Below are 15,320 nucleotides of genomic sequence, written 5' to 3' on the forward strand. Positions count from 1 at the left end.
GTTGGCTGGGCTCCACTCTTTTAGTCTTCCCTAAAGCCTTAAGGACCTGGTTCCACCCAGCCTCCTGTGCTTGGAGATGAGATGATGGTATATTTGCATGAATTAGCACCAAGTTTTTGGTTTCTCCCCTGTTTTTAACGCTTCATGTTTTAACTGAGTGTGTTTTGCAATTTTCAAAACGAGTTTATAGGGAGCCACCCTGAGTTGCCTGAAAAATGAGCCACCATATTTGAAGGAGGGGTTCAAAGAGGCCATCGATGTCAAAATTGAATAGCCCTCTGTCAACAGAGGGGGAGGGATGCAACATCAACTCTCTCCAGTCTACAACCCAGTCCTTTCGCTGTTCTAAGAAGGCTCCACACCCATTTGCACCACTCAGGTGACCCTGAGGACACAGATAAACCTCCAAGCGGCCTCAACGGCTCTCTAAAAACAATGCAAATGACCAGCTGTGTGCAAGGAGTATAAATCCTTCCATTCTCCACCATGCAGTCAGAGCTGAAGAAGCTTCTGGGATGAGAAGCGAAACGTCTTCAAAGAAAAAACAAGTGGACAATAATGAAATAACTTACCGTATTTGCCGGCGTATAAGACGACTTTTTTGCCCTGAAAAAGATGCTCCAATTGGGGGTCGTCCTTATACGCCGGGTCGTCTTATACGCCGGCAAATAGTAATTGGGAAGCACTGCGGCTGCCCGCGGCTGAGGCACTTTTGCGCACCGTGGAAAGCGAATCCCGTGAAGCCGAAAGAGCAGCCAGCCTTCTCCCAGCTCCCAAGGAAGCGAGGCTCGCACCGCCCGAGCTCCGCTGAGGTATCCGGCTGGGGCTGTCAGGAGTTGTTACCGCTGGCGCGGCTCCGCGTGGCTCCAGTCCCGCATTGCCTCGGGAAGGAAAGGCAAAAGCGCGGCTCTTCCTTTTGCCTTTCCTTCCCGAGGCAACGCGGACTGGAGCCGTGCGCAGCCGCGCCAGCGGTAACAACTCCTGACAGCCCCAGCCGGATACCTCAGCGGAGCTCGGGCGGTGCGAGCTCGCTTCCTTGGGAGCTGGGAGAAGGCTGGCTGCTCCTTTCAGCTTCACGGGATTCATTCCACGGTAGACAAAAGATGCCTCAAAAAAAAAAAAAAGTGCAAAGTGGAAGGCGTGCGGAAGAGGGGCGAGTATATAACAAACTATATTTTGAGTGGAAATGTTGGGGGGTCGTCTTATACGCCGGGTCGTCTTATACGCCGGCATATACGGTAACAGAAATAAATGTACAAAAATGTCTTTTAAAAGGACAAAAGAGGGTTTTTTTAATGAAAGATTTCTGAAATGGATAACAGTAGTCGCCATTATACAAAGAGCATTAACATTAACGATTTTGTTATGGTTTCAGAAAAATCAATAAGCCTTTAGGCTTTTCTGTTGACAGCTACCAACAACAGACAAGCACACAACAAAAAAGCCATCCTTGGAATCACTAAATGAGCATGCTTCAAATGAATTATTCAAATATTCAAATGTTTCCAAAGGGACGACAGCTTAAGGGATTGAATGCACACGTACCTGTGTGCTGGAATCCGTCGATCGCCTGCCACTAATACCACATCGCATAGTTGCTTATGCCTCAAGTAATTTTCCATTTTTTTAAACGTTTGCTCCGCATGGTTGAGTGCTTGAAAAAATTCATCAGACGTACAAGGCTCCATTGGACGACACGGCAGGTGAATCTCTCCGCTATGGGAAGTTCTGGAAATGCAAATGGATTAGAAAAAGGAATTTACAGGGCGGGTTTTAGACAAAGAGAGAATGCACTTCCTTCCCTCTTTGACAAAATGCAGGCTCTATCTCCTGACACTTTGTCAAAAAGACTGTTGTTTTTTTATTAGTCGTGGAACTGACGGGAAAAGCTTTCAAGATTCAAGGTCTTTAGGACATGCATTTTTGCATTCCCGCTCATCGATGCGCTGTGCGTGGATGGGAAGAACTGAAAATAACAGGACGGCATCTGGAGAGACTATGACAATTGTGTCAGAAGATGAAGTGCAAGGCTGTTTTTGCACCATAATACGTTTAGAGACTTGCTGATGGGGAGTAAGCAAAAAACACCAGCAGTTCAACTGCATGCAATCTTCCAAAGGCCAAGAAACATTTCCTGAGCTCCAAACCTCTCCCTCAAGTCAACTGGAGAACCAGTGAAAGGGATATTTTGTGCCCAGGAACGCAGTTCATCGCTCAGCAAGGTTGCAATTACTGGTGCTCGCGTTTATAGGATCATAATTACGTTTCAAAATTAGCAGGCTACAATAAAGAAGATGTATAGGTGGATAGAAGGAAAAAGGCCACAGCAGCTTCTCGTTTTATGTTCTCGCAGCAACCAGGAGGAAAGCAGAAAATGGTTCAGTTATTAGCAATGACCCAGCCAGAAAGTCTGCGAAATGAAAGAATAGAATAGAATAGAATAGAATAGAATAGAATAGAATAGAATTCTTTATTGGCCAAGTGTGATTGGACACACAAAGAATTTGTCTTTGGTGCATACGGTCTCAGTTTACATAAAGGAAAAAAAATACATTCATCAAGAATCATAAGACACAACCCTTAGTGATAGTCATAGGTTACTAATAAGCAATCAATCATACTAGGAAACAAATAAAACAATACAAATTGTAAAGATACAAGCAACACGTTTATAGTCATATGTGGGAAGAGATAGGCACTAGGAAGTGTTATTATAATCTAGTAGTAGAGGAATAATAGTAATACAGTCTTAGTAAATAAGTTGACAGTGTTGTGGGAATTAGTTGTTGCAGAGTTTTACAGATATCAGAAGGAGGGAAGGATGAGTCAACCTTGAACCGCTCAGGATCAAACTCCTGGCAGAGGGCAGAGTCAGCCTGCAATACTGCACTCTAACCACTGCGCTACCACAGCTCTATAAATTATGTGGCATTCATAATATACCTATGAATATCACATAATACAGGTAGTTCTCAACTTTTCTCAACGACAATAGAGCTTAACTATTGGGTGCCCCAGAAGAACCTCTCTGCAGGAAACAGATTTTTCTTTAAATCGTTCATTTTGATATCTTGGTATTATTTGTATAGAAATAGACTATCTCTCCGTAACAACCCTAAACAGACATATTTAAGAGTGCACTAAAATCTAATAAATGCAACACAATATATTTATGCCTGCCATTAGCATTAAACGTGGAAATGATCAGAAGAATTAGGACAGGTAGTCCTCGATTTACAACAGTATATTTAGTGATCATTCAAAGTTACTTAGCACTGAAAAAAGTAACTTATGACCGTTTTTCACAGTTACGACTTTTGTGGCATCGCCATGTTCCTGTGATCAAAATTCATTTGCTTGGCAACTGATTCATACTTATGACCGGCGCTGTGTTCCAGTTGGGTTCAACTGTGGCCATAAGTTGAGGACTACCTGTAATTTATTGATGTGCAAAAGAAAATAACTTTCCGCTCAACAGGTCTAATTTCTGTACATTTGTAATTTTCGACAATGTTCACTGCATAAAGAGGTCAGCATGTTACGATAATGGCTTTGGCCTCTTTTTAAACCACCAGTCCTTGGCAAAATATTAATATTTGCACGATTAAGAAGAACAAAGTGGGTGTAATACATTTTAATTCATGCACTGAGCTCTAAATAATTAATCTGTTCAGTGTTCAAACTGCATTCTAATGATAGCAAGTACTGTCCATTTGTTAGCCAAGTTTTAAAGGTAAATCAAAATATAACACCTTTCAGCCGTCATGCATCTGTATCGTATACAATGAGCAAAAATAAAATAAAAATGTACATTTTCTCTATAAAAATAGAATTAAAATAAATATAGTACTAGTATGCAAATATACTCGGATAACGGACTTCAAATGCAATTCTTTGTACATGTGTTCGGAAAGAAAGCTATTTAGCCCAATGAGACAAACTCCCAGGTAAAGGTGCATACTACAGCCACATAAAGTTACATAGTTTTTTTTAAATAAATGACAAAGAAAACTCCAGCTATATTCTCTACAATGTGATTTCTAATCTGGATTCATCTAACCTGCTTCAGCAGAAGTCTGAAATAAATCCTATATTACGCTCCTATTCTAAAACCCAGCAAGGACACAAAAAAGGAATCATCATAAATATCGATCCAGATTACAATTAAACCAAACAATAAAAAAATAAAAAATAGACTTAACAGGGAAAATATCTGGCTGCTTAATTCTAGCCCTCTTTCTTTCTAAAATCCTACACATTCAACTTAGCCCCTTTTCAAGGCATTTTGAATACAGATTAGCCATTACTATCTGTATTTACTCAGGCAGGTTACTTATTAAAATGTAAAAAAATCACATTTTTAAAAGGCTACTGAGCTTCTGAACAATGATATAGCACAACCTGCATGCAGTGAGGCTTGGTATTTTCTCTTCTTCAAGGGCTCCATCCTCAGCATCTGGAACCTCAAGCAGTTGTGGATCCTGGATGTTCTCCCTGGTGAACTCGAAGATGGGCACTTCCGATTTGGATGCCATTGGCCGGGAAAAGGAATCCGGCAAACCCGGTGGCTTGGACCTCTGGGAACCGATGGGTGCCGGCGGCAGGCTGCTCGCATTCAGAAACTTTATCCCACCGGTAGCTGGGCGATATCTTCTGTCCCAGCAGTCTGCTTCATGATCCACATTCGGATGAGGAGGGAGCTGCTGCTGGTGACCAAGCCGCCTCCATCTGAGCTTTAAAAGCTGCCTCACGTCAAAATCTCTACGCGAGCCAGACATCCTCGGCGAGAGCAAGCAATTGTCTAGGCAACAGGCACAACCTGCGGTGCACAAAAGGATTTGTGCAACCAACCAGGAGGAGAAAAACACATGGTCTGCCTGTACACAGCTCTTCTTTTTCCTTCCTACCTTCCTTTTCCTTTCCTTTTCTTCCTTTTCTTTCTCCCTCCCTTTTTTCCTTCCTTCCTTCTTCCCTTCCTCCCTTTTTTCCTTCCTTCCTTTCCACACTTTCTTCCTTCCTCCCCTTTTTCCTCTCCTTCCTTCCCTCCCTTCTGCTCACAACCAGCAGTCAGCATAAAGATTTGTGCAACCAACCAGGAAGAGAGAAACACATGGTCTGCCTGTATACAGCTTCCTTTCATTCCTTTTTTCTTCCTTTCTTTTTCTTTCTTTCCTTCTTTCCCTTTTCTTTCTCTTTTCCCACTTCTTTCTTTCTTTTTCTTTCTTTCCTTCCTTTCTTCTTTCTTTCCTTCCTTCCTTTTTCTTTCTTTCTTTCCTCACTTTCTTCTTTCTTTTTCTTTCTTTCCTTTCTTCTCTTTCTTTCCTTCTTTCTTTTTTCTTTTCCTCCTTTCCTCCCCCCTCCCTCCTAAGATTGCATCTAGATATGTGGTATCCAAGTTAGGAAATCCTCTTAACAGGAGGAACGCATAATTGAAAGGAAATGATGAAATGAGAAAAATGCCCTGCTACTTTTATCAAGCTACACAAAAGACAGACACTGTGTTATGTTCTTGCCAGTGGTTTCATCCCCTTAAAATTAGCTTTAAGGAGTCCTAGTTTTAATTTATTTTAATTACACATGTTGAAGGGGTGGGCTAGGGAGGCAGGGAGCTACAATTTTAAAAGCCAGTAAAACAATTTGCTTTTGTAAAGATCTTGCATATAAAAACATAATTTGAAATGAATTGATTGAAAGTTGAGAACTACCTGTATAATAATCTTCTAAAGCTTTTGGGAACAGTTGATAAAAGAAACAACAGACCAAAAAGCCACACAGAAAGAAGATGGAAGCAAATAGAGTACCTTATACAGAACACAGAATAACAGAGTTAGAAGGGACCTTGGAGGTCTTCTTGTCCAACCCCCTGCTTAGGCAGGAAACCCTTTACCATTTCAGACAAATGGTTGTCCAATCTCTTCTTAAAAACTTCTAGTGTTGGAGCATTTATAACTTCTGGAGGCAAGTTGTTCCACTGATTAATTGTTCTAACTGTCCAGAAATTTTCTCCTTAGTTCTAGGTTGCTTCTCTCCTTGAGGAGCTTCCATCTTTTGCTTCTTGTCAGGTTGGCTGACTCCTTGCCAACAAATCTATTTACTAACCTCTCTGGTGGGCCTGTGGTATTCTCCTGGGAAACTCCTTTAGCTTTCTCCTGAAGTTTCCTTCAAAGAAGACCTTCTCCCTGTGGCCCAAGCTCTGAAGGAATAGGCTGAGAGGCTTTTGGAGAAGACTGAAGTGAGGCACTGAACTGCCTTTGATTTTGCATCACAAACTGGCTTCAAAAGAAAGTTTTCTTGATGCAAAGCAGATCTCCAAAGCTTCATAGTGCCCAAATGTTCTATGTCCAATCCAGCAAACATCCAAACTATATCACTGTTACTTTAAACCAAGGATACAGAATCTCTCTACAGCAGGATCTCTCTGCCAAAATATAAACTAACTTTTATCAATAGAAGAGAATATACATGGCCCAGGATCGAACTGAGAAGTCCTTGGTGCTCTCCCAGCCTGGTATTTTGCTTGCAAACATCTTGTTTGCAACTAATAAAATATAAAGTAAGCTTATATTTAAGCTAAATAAAATATAAGGTAAAATATCAACTATAAACTAAATAAAAGCTAAGTATACTTTAATTCAAATTACCTTTAGTAAAAAATCAAATTAGCTAAATATTTCTGAAAATAATACTCCCTCTTTAATGCGAGAGGATACATTTACGTTTGTGTCTATTCACGTAAAAATATTATGGCTTATTTCCTTCGAGAGTCTCTCACAAGACTGAATTTTCAGAACAGCAATGCCTATTAAAAAGTAACATTCACACAGCAATTAAAATCTGCATTTTATTCAAAACAACTTTCTACCCAAACATTTTCCGTAACTAATCAGTCCTTCACAAACACTCCTAAAACGTATTGAGGCAAATTTCGAACAGATTAATATGTTCCATGTGTTTTCATTTCATAAGTGCAGATATATTTTGGACTAGTCATCATGTTTTACAAAGATTGCATCATTTCATACAATAGTGGGTTTTTGGGATCAAGGTTTGGCCTGCACATAGCTGCCATATGCAATTTTCTCAGTTCATTCAAGGTAATTTATTTCAGGCTTCATGATCAAAAACATATTTACTTGACTACAAATTCCAAAACAAAAAAAAATCCCAACCACACAAGTACAAGTTAGATGCAATTAAACATATTTAAATTGAGCAATTATATGTTCTATTTACCATAAATCAAGCCAACTGTGTCATATATTGTTCCACACTGCTAAACAAATTAGGGTATAACTATGAATTAGGATATAACCAGAGGCCATAAAATGTATTTCATCCTCAGATTTATGACACGCTAGTTAGCAGAAATATGGGAAGACATAACATTATTGCACATCTTTAAATGTTTACCGTCAGGCACTGCAACACAGAATTTGAAACCGACATTAAAGTCTTCATGGAATCTTACTTATGGTTATTCAAAAGATATATTTGTGCTTCAAATCAACCTAAATCTAAATTCACACAGGGGCATTTTTAGTAGCATTTTTCTACGGCCTTCTTATAGCTGAGAGAAAGTGACTGATCAGAATCAATCCTGGCTCTGTGTCTAAGGTAGGACTAAAATTCACCACTTCCTGTTTTCTAGCTTGGTGCTTTTATTAATTTTTAATTTTTGTTATTAGCTTTCTGTTCAACGGATGAAGGTATGATAAGAATAACACCAATCAAAAATTATATCCTATTGCTAAGTTCCAGATAAAAATGGATAAACCTGAAAAGAACCTATAGAACCAAAAGAAAACCAAAATCTTAGTTTGACTAAGGTAGCTGCCACAAAGAGGAGGTGGTCAACTCATTCTCCAAAGCACAAGAAAGCAAGATAAGAAGCAACGGGTGGAAACTAACCAAGGAGAGAAGCAACCTGGAATTAAGAAGAAACTTTCTAACAGTGAGGATGATTCACCAGTGGAACTGCTGGCCTCCAGAAGTTGCTTCATCACTGGAAGTTTTTAAGAAGAGACTGGACAGTCACCTGTCTGAAATGGTACAGGGTCTTTTGCTTGAGCAGGGGGTTGGACTAGAAGACCTCCAAGGTCCCTTCCAGCTCTTTCTGATTGATTGATTGTTAAGAGTTGAGCCTTCTTAATATTAAATACTGGGACAAATGCAGGATTGGTATGGAATACTCAACACAACACAAATAACTGCTTCTGATCCACCTTACACAAGCATAAAGTAGAATATCTCTGGATTTAAAAGGACTACAAGTTACCTTTTTTGAGTTTTCCATTATAAATCAGAGATGTAAAAGGTTTTTAGACTGCAACATTCACTTATGTGGGCGGGCGCGAGTTCCAGTAAACTCAATAGGATGTACTGTTGAACAGAGCGCAAAGCATTGCACCGTTACTCTAATATTCAATCCTCCTCTCTGGGCATCCTTAACTAAACCCCCTGTCTGAAGAAAGACAGTTGAAATCTAAAAGTATAAATGTCACACAGGCACACACCTCCTTCCCTGCCATTCAGCCTTGTACAATCTGAGCCCATCATTCCTGACAGAGTGAAGTAAAAGGCGCAGCAGCAAGCAAAAGGATCCCCACTGTAACGTTTTTGCCCAGATTCTGCAAATTAATGGTTTATTCATTTTTAATTACTTTCATGCCGCAATTAAAATTGCTTCTCCAAATTGCAATTGCAAGAATCAATCCAAATGAGAGCTTCTCTGGATGCAAACTTTTTCTTTTCTTTTTCTTTCTCTTTTTTTTCTCTCCTCTTTCTTTTCTTTCTTTCACTTTCTCTTTCTTTCTTTCCTTTCCCTCCTTCCTTCTTTCCTCCCTCCCCTCTCTCTCTTTCATTTATTGACCACCCATCTTTCCACGAGGTGACTCTGGGTGGCTTACAGTACAGTTCATTTAGTGACCATTCAAAGTTAAAACAGCACTGAAAAAAAGTAACTTATGACCGTTTTTCACAATTATGACCTCTGCAGCATCCCCATGGTCACGTGATCCAAATTCAGATGCTCATGACCGTTGCTGTGTCCCATGATCACTCAATCCCCTTTTGTGACCTTCTGATGAGCAGCCTCAAAGGGAAAATCCAGATTCACTTCACAACGTTCTTACTAACTTATCCACTGTGGTGATTCACCGAGCAACGGAGCCAAGGAAGGTCGTAAAATAGGGCAAAGCTCACTTAACAAATGTCTTGCTTAACCACAGAAATCTGGAGCTGAAATATGGTCATTAAGTCAAGGACTACCTGTATTATAAAGCTTATAATACTTGCAGATTCTCCATTGATTTAACCATCCACAAATCATAATCCAACCTTGACTTAGGCAGAGCCTGCTGTCTGTCTGTGTGTGTGCGCGCACACTAATGACTCCTATCATTTGCTTATCCTATCATTTGCATCTCTATCAAAGGGGGGGAAAAACTAAATTTAATGGTGCAATATGGAAAGGCACAGTTAGTAAAGGCATAACTGCCTCCCCCGATGCTTTATTTCCTCTTTTCTTGTATTTATTTTGGAGTGTTTTCTATTCTAGAGAGTAGTGGTAAGGTTCAGTGATTGAGGGTCCAGACCACAGGAAATTGTTGTTATTAAACCCTGAAGCCCAAACCGATACCGTCTGGGAAAAAATAGCCCAGTCTTTTCCTGTTCCAGTCTTCATCCTGTATCCATGAATTTATTTTATTTTATTCCGTTTTTTTTCTTTTATTCCATTAATTCCGCATAGGTTAAGCATACTCTTTTAAGACAATACTCACCAGAAGCAGCTTATAATGGTAATTACTGGTATCAAAATGCTGGAAAATCGGATGGCATCCTGTTCAAGCTTTCCTGGAGGATGGGCAGCTTCAAGATGGACAAGACGATTCAACCTGCGAATGTAAGGTTTATAAAGCAACTATCTTAGTTTGGAGAAACTTCCCTCTTGACCAACCCTCTTCTGTAGTACACAACCCTCTTTTGGTTGTACATTTTTGATAGTATGTTATTTCTATAGTTTTATTTACTTTTTATTTTATTTTTTTAAACTGCTGTAAGCCATTCAAGAGTTACGCTATGGTCAGACGGGCAGCCAATAAACTAAATAAGTAAAATATAAAATAAAACATAAACTATAACATATAATATAAAATAAAATACAAAATATATATAATATAAAATAAAAGGTAAAATATAATATAAAATAAAAAGTATATAACATAAAAGATAAAACACAACACACAACATGAAATAAACTAAAAGATAAAAAGATAAAAAACAAGGTATAAAATAAAACATAAACTATAACGTATAATATAAAATAAAATACAAAATATATATAATATAAAATACAAAATAAAAATATAAAATATAAAATATAAAATAAGATATAGAATATAATATAAAAGACAAAAGCTAACATACAATATAAAATAAAAGATAAAAGAAAATGCAAAATAAGGTATAAAATAAAGTAGAAATTAAAATATAAAATATAAGAGGTAAAAGGTAATATAAAATATGGGATAACATACAATGTAAAAGATAAAAGATAAAATAAAATGATAAAATATAGTATAAATCAAAATATAAAATATAGTATAAAATAAGATATAAAATAAAAAGATAAAATAAAATACAAATTAAAATATAAAATCAAAGACAAAAGATTACATACCAGGTAAAATAAAAGATAAAGTGAACCCTCCCTTTCAAGGAGCCCCACCCGTGGGGCAGGCGGAAAAGACAAGCCTCCATGCCCCCACAACAAACACACTTTGCACCCCAGATCCGAGCAGGTCGGCAAAAGCACTCTGCACATGCTCAGGGGACCTCTGGTTCACGACGCTGCCTCCTCATACACACATAACAAAACTTTCTCCCCCCCCAGCGCAGGGATGTGGTTTGTGTGGGGGAGGCTGAGCCCCAAAGTGGGGCACCTCTAAAGGAAGCCCCCTCCCTCCCCTCAGAGGACCCCCCACCCCCACTGAGGTAAAAAAAAAAGGCGGACGAGGCCAGTCCCCCCTCAGACTCCCTCAGCCCACGGATGCTGCCCAGCCCTGCTTCTCACCTGAACCCCGGGGGTGGAGGAGAGGGAAGGACCCCAGGCACGACCCCGAAACAAACCCCGGTTCAGACGACGAGCGGAAAAGCGCCCCCACTCCTCCTTCCCGGCCGCTCAGCCACGCCCTCTTTCTCCGGGCCCGCCCATCGAGGCAGGGCGACGAGCGCGAGGTCCTGGCCACGCCCCCTTCTCTTTCCCCGCCCCGCCTTTTTCTCTGTCTGCCCTTTTCCCCCCTTTGCCTTATCGAACGTCGGCCGACGGCTGGCTGCGCGCGCAGACGCCGCTTTTCCGAACGGAAAGTGGAGGGGGCGGCGGAGAGAAAAGTGGGAGGGGCGAGCGGACGGCTGTGTTTTTTTTTCCCCTTTCCCTTCCCTTCGGTTCGGTCTTTTCGGAGCGGAGGCGGGGCGCTTGCTCCGGAGGCGGGACTAGGATGTTTTTTTTGGGGGAAACCGGCTGCTTTTGCGCATGAGCGTTTTAAAGCAAAACTCTCCGAACTTGCCCACGGTTAAGATTTGTGGACTTCAACTCCCAGAATTCCTGAGCTAACATGACTGGGGAGGAATTCTGGGAGTTGAAGTCCACAAGTCTTAAAGTTGCCAAGTTTGAAGACCCCTGCTTTCTATTCTATGATTCTGTTCTTCTATTCTCTAATTATTTTTTCTAGTCTAGTCTATTCTATTCTATTCTCTACTCTCTATTATTATTTTTTCTAATCTATGTATTCTCTATTCTATTCTATTCTATTTTATTCCATTCTGTTTTTTCTATTCTATTCTCTATTCTACTCTACTCTCTATTACAAGAGTCTTCAAACTTGGCCAGTTTAAGACTTGTGGACTTCAACTCCCAGAATTCCTGAGCTAACATGACTGGAGGAGGAATTCTGGGAGTTGAAGTCCACAAGTCTTAAAAGCTGTTAAGTTTGAAGACCCCTGTTCTATTCCCAAAGCTCTCTCCCCTCTAATTTGGGAGGGAGGATAAAGAGTTGGAAGATAGATATATTAATTTATGCAAGGAGAAAGAATTTATTGATCCTTTTGTTTCTCTAGTATCTGGTTAAATATTTTCCATAATTTCTCCTGAGCCTTAGCATATACAATGTAAAGTTCTTTATTTTGAAGAATGATAGCCCCAATCAATTTTACATTATGTAAATACTATTTACAAAGTGTTGTTTCTGCTGGGGAGAATAAGGACAAGATAGTAAGGATCATTTTTCAAAATGCAATTGCTGCTCGCATCCCACAAAAATTTGTATATATCCCATGCGTACAAGGCCACAGGAACAAATAATAAACCTTCAAGAACAGCATTTGGCCACCAATGTCACCTCAACTCCTGTCATTCATTGTTTATACCAATTATCTACGTGCAAATATGTAGAAGTTCACCCCATTTTTCCTTCATCCTTTACAAACTTTATATCTATATCTATATATAAAAATGAAATATCACTCACGCATCATCACAAAATCTTCAGAACCATAAAGCCTACAAACTTGAAAATTGGCACATGTGTTCCTCTTGGCTTCTAGGTGCTCACTAAGAAAGGATTTTTCGAAATGACCATCAGAGCAGTGGTATTTCCTATATTATTATTATTAACATGCTCTGATGCTAAAGAGTTCTACTCCCCTTCCCCACCTGAAAAGAAATCTCTTCCAAGTCCAAAACACAAGCAGAGGAGAGGAGTTTCAGTCTTTGTTTCAGAGCACCAAGCAGCTTTAGTACAGAACAGTTGAGCTAAGCCACGCCCAGGCTCCTTGCTGGCTCCTTCTTGCTCACACAGCAAATACTCTTTCAGTTTCAAAACAGCCCTCAACTCTCTCACACACTGACAGGATGCTAGCCAGATAAATACCAATGGATGCTGGTAGGCAGAGGCACAATTTTCCCCCTTTATTTTCCTCCCCAAAAACTAAGCCCGACCACATAGTTTTGTAGCAAAGCATGGGTATCAAACTAGTGTTTTTTTTAATAAAAGGAATAGAAACAGAGAAGATAGAAAGAATAAGATAGAAATGAAAGGATACGATAGCATCAAGTGATTAAAAGAATTGCAGTGCAAATGGGCTGGTCGCAGAGGAAGAAGAACGGATGGCAGGTGGACCAAAGCAATCAGAGAATGGATCCCACTCGATCAAAAACATCCACCAAAGAGACTTAAAGCAAGTCCTTGACTTACAACAGTTTTCGCTTAGTTGCAACGGCACTGAAAAAAGTGACTTATGACCATTTTTCACACTTCCACACTTCACAGTTGCAGCATCCAATGGCCACGTGATCTACATTAGGATGTCTTGACCACTGATTCACATTTACGGCGGTGGCAGGGTCCCTGGCGGGGCCATGTGATCACATTTTTGCAACCACCTGACCAGCAAAATCAACAGGGAAACCAGATTCACTCATAAATTTAGCAACCGCCGTGGTTTTACCACTTAAAAAATGTGGCAAGAAAAGTGGCCAAACTCACTTAACACATGTTTCGCTTAACAATATCAATTTGGGGGCTCAGTTGTGATCGCAAGATTGAGGACAAATCTGTATTGTGGGCTCAAGGAGCAAAGAAAAGCTCAAGGCTGTATTGGTTGGAAACATACAGAAGGGGCCTTCACCCTGCAGTCGATAGACACCGGCTAAAATGATGACGATAAGACGTGTTGTTAAAACAGGCAGTTCATCTTTTTAACACTCTGAGCTCTTAGGGTGAGTACAAATGGCCTTTTCTTTTCTTTTTGAGGTGCAAATCTGCTGTGGAGCTGGCAGCAGATTCAGACAGTGAGGAGGTTGCGGGGGTGGGGTGGGGGGACATGGGCCAGTCCTGGAGTCTGGGGAAGGCTCTGATGAGTGCTCTGCTTCAGAAGCAGAGATGGGGCCAGGGCCATCCAACAGTTATCAGCTGCCTTTGAAGATCAGTGGGGCAGAAGAACAGCTGGAGCCTGTTCCTGATGTGCGCATGCACAGAGCTGCCAGAAGAAGGGAACAGTTAAGGAACAAGGGTTGACTCGGGAGTAAAACCATAGGTGGATGGTGAATGGCCCCTCCCATAGAGAATGAAGAGGAGCGAAAGGGGAGCGGCGTCTGCAGGAGACAATTAGTTCAATTCATTAGGGTGAAGATCTGTTCCTGATATCTCGCCAAGTAATTGCTGCTACAGCGTGGCATTTGGAAGATATCGGCCTGGCAACTCTCCAAGCCTGATAAAGGTCTGTGATGTGAAATCTCTTGAAAGGCTGTTTGCCAGGACTTTGCTGGAGAGGAATTCATTTTAACCTACATAAAAGGGGTTTTATCGGGATGAGGAGTATGCTTCATGATTTTACGAAGCCTGGGTGAGAACATCTGCTTTCTACTGAATTTCAAAAAAATTTTTTTTTGAGAAATAAATCTGAACTTTGAGTCCCTTGCCTATAGAAAATCGCCAAGGTGAATTGTCCTGCTCCTATAGCCAGCTTCTTGTCTGGAAAAGCATTCCCACATGCAGAACTCATAGCTCTGCAGGTTTGAAATAATGTTGTCCTCTGTGACATCTGGAAGCTGCAATGGCCCAAAAGAAATGTCATAAAAGCAGTCAGGGGAGAAAATTCATTTTTCATTGGAAAGTACCAAGAAGACAGGTTAGAGTCTAGATAGCAGGCGCTGTGAAGAGACAGGCGTCATCCCGATGAAGGATAATGCTGTAGAAATCTGCCTCTTGGGCCATTGTCTCTTCCTGGTGCTCTAATTCCTCATCCAGAGCCTTAAAAGTTTAATTACATTTATCCTTAATGAACAGGGGCAGGCTTGCTGTAAGCTGAGTCATCTGTGCTTAGTCTGTGTACTGCAAATAAACACAATTTAACGAAACACGAAAGGACATTGATGTTATGTCCTTTTAAATGAAAATAAGCACTGGGACATCATACTATCCAGGGAAGTTCTATCTTTGTAGATAAATCTTCCATGGGATATTCTGCTCCTTGTCTCATTTAGTAGCTTCTTCCTTGTTTTTTCCCCCCCCAAGTGATAAACTGTGCTCTGTGCATTGAACCCTTCCCTAAAAGCTGCTTCAAATTAAGCCATCATCCACTGTTATAAATGATTCTTTTTAAATATTTCTCTAAGGCACACAACATATTCCTAGGCAACGTTTAGTTAAAAGATCACCTTAATTATGACAATTATCCATTTTCACAAATATTCTCTGCAGGAGCAGCTAGTATATTATGCGGTATAAAATCTTAACTCACAATGCTTTGATGCAACGTATTTT

The 15,320-nt window shown here is 40.4% G+C and overlaps 1 protein-coding gene across 4 annotated transcripts in view; it reads right to left on the reverse strand.

Moving 5' to 3' along the window:
* Positions 1-11,230, reverse strand: part of KLHL5 (kelch like family member 5) — a 31,589-nt gene extending 20,359 nt beyond the window's left edge. The window contains exons 1-4 of one of the 4 annotated variants that reach the window (XM_087963495.1): positions 11,128-11,188; positions 9,780-9,893; positions 8,276-8,379; positions 1,546-1,728 (exon numbers count right to left, since the gene is read on the reverse strand). In XM_087963495.1, the coding sequence (XP_087819621.1) occupies positions 1,546-1,688 (143 nt within the window). In that variant the 5' untranslated portion in view covers positions 1,689-1,728; positions 8,276-8,379; positions 9,780-9,893; positions 11,128-11,188. Of the gene's footprint in view, positions 1-1,545; positions 1,729-4,401; positions 4,848-8,275; positions 8,380-9,779; positions 9,894-11,071 lie in introns of those variants that run through there. The other 3 variants (XM_026675315.2, XM_087963494.1, XM_026675318.2) reach the window with 3 other exon arrangements.
* Between the last annotated feature and the right edge of the window lie 4,090 nt (positions 11,231-15,320).

This window comes from Notechis scutatus, chromosome 4 (genome assembly GCF_049901735.1).
Source record: "Notechis scutatus isolate UNSWTSFEM ecotype Mainland chromosome 4, rNotScu1.2, whole genome shotgun sequence".
NCBI lineage: Eukaryota > Metazoa > Chordata > Lepidosauria > Squamata > Elapidae > Notechis > Notechis scutatus.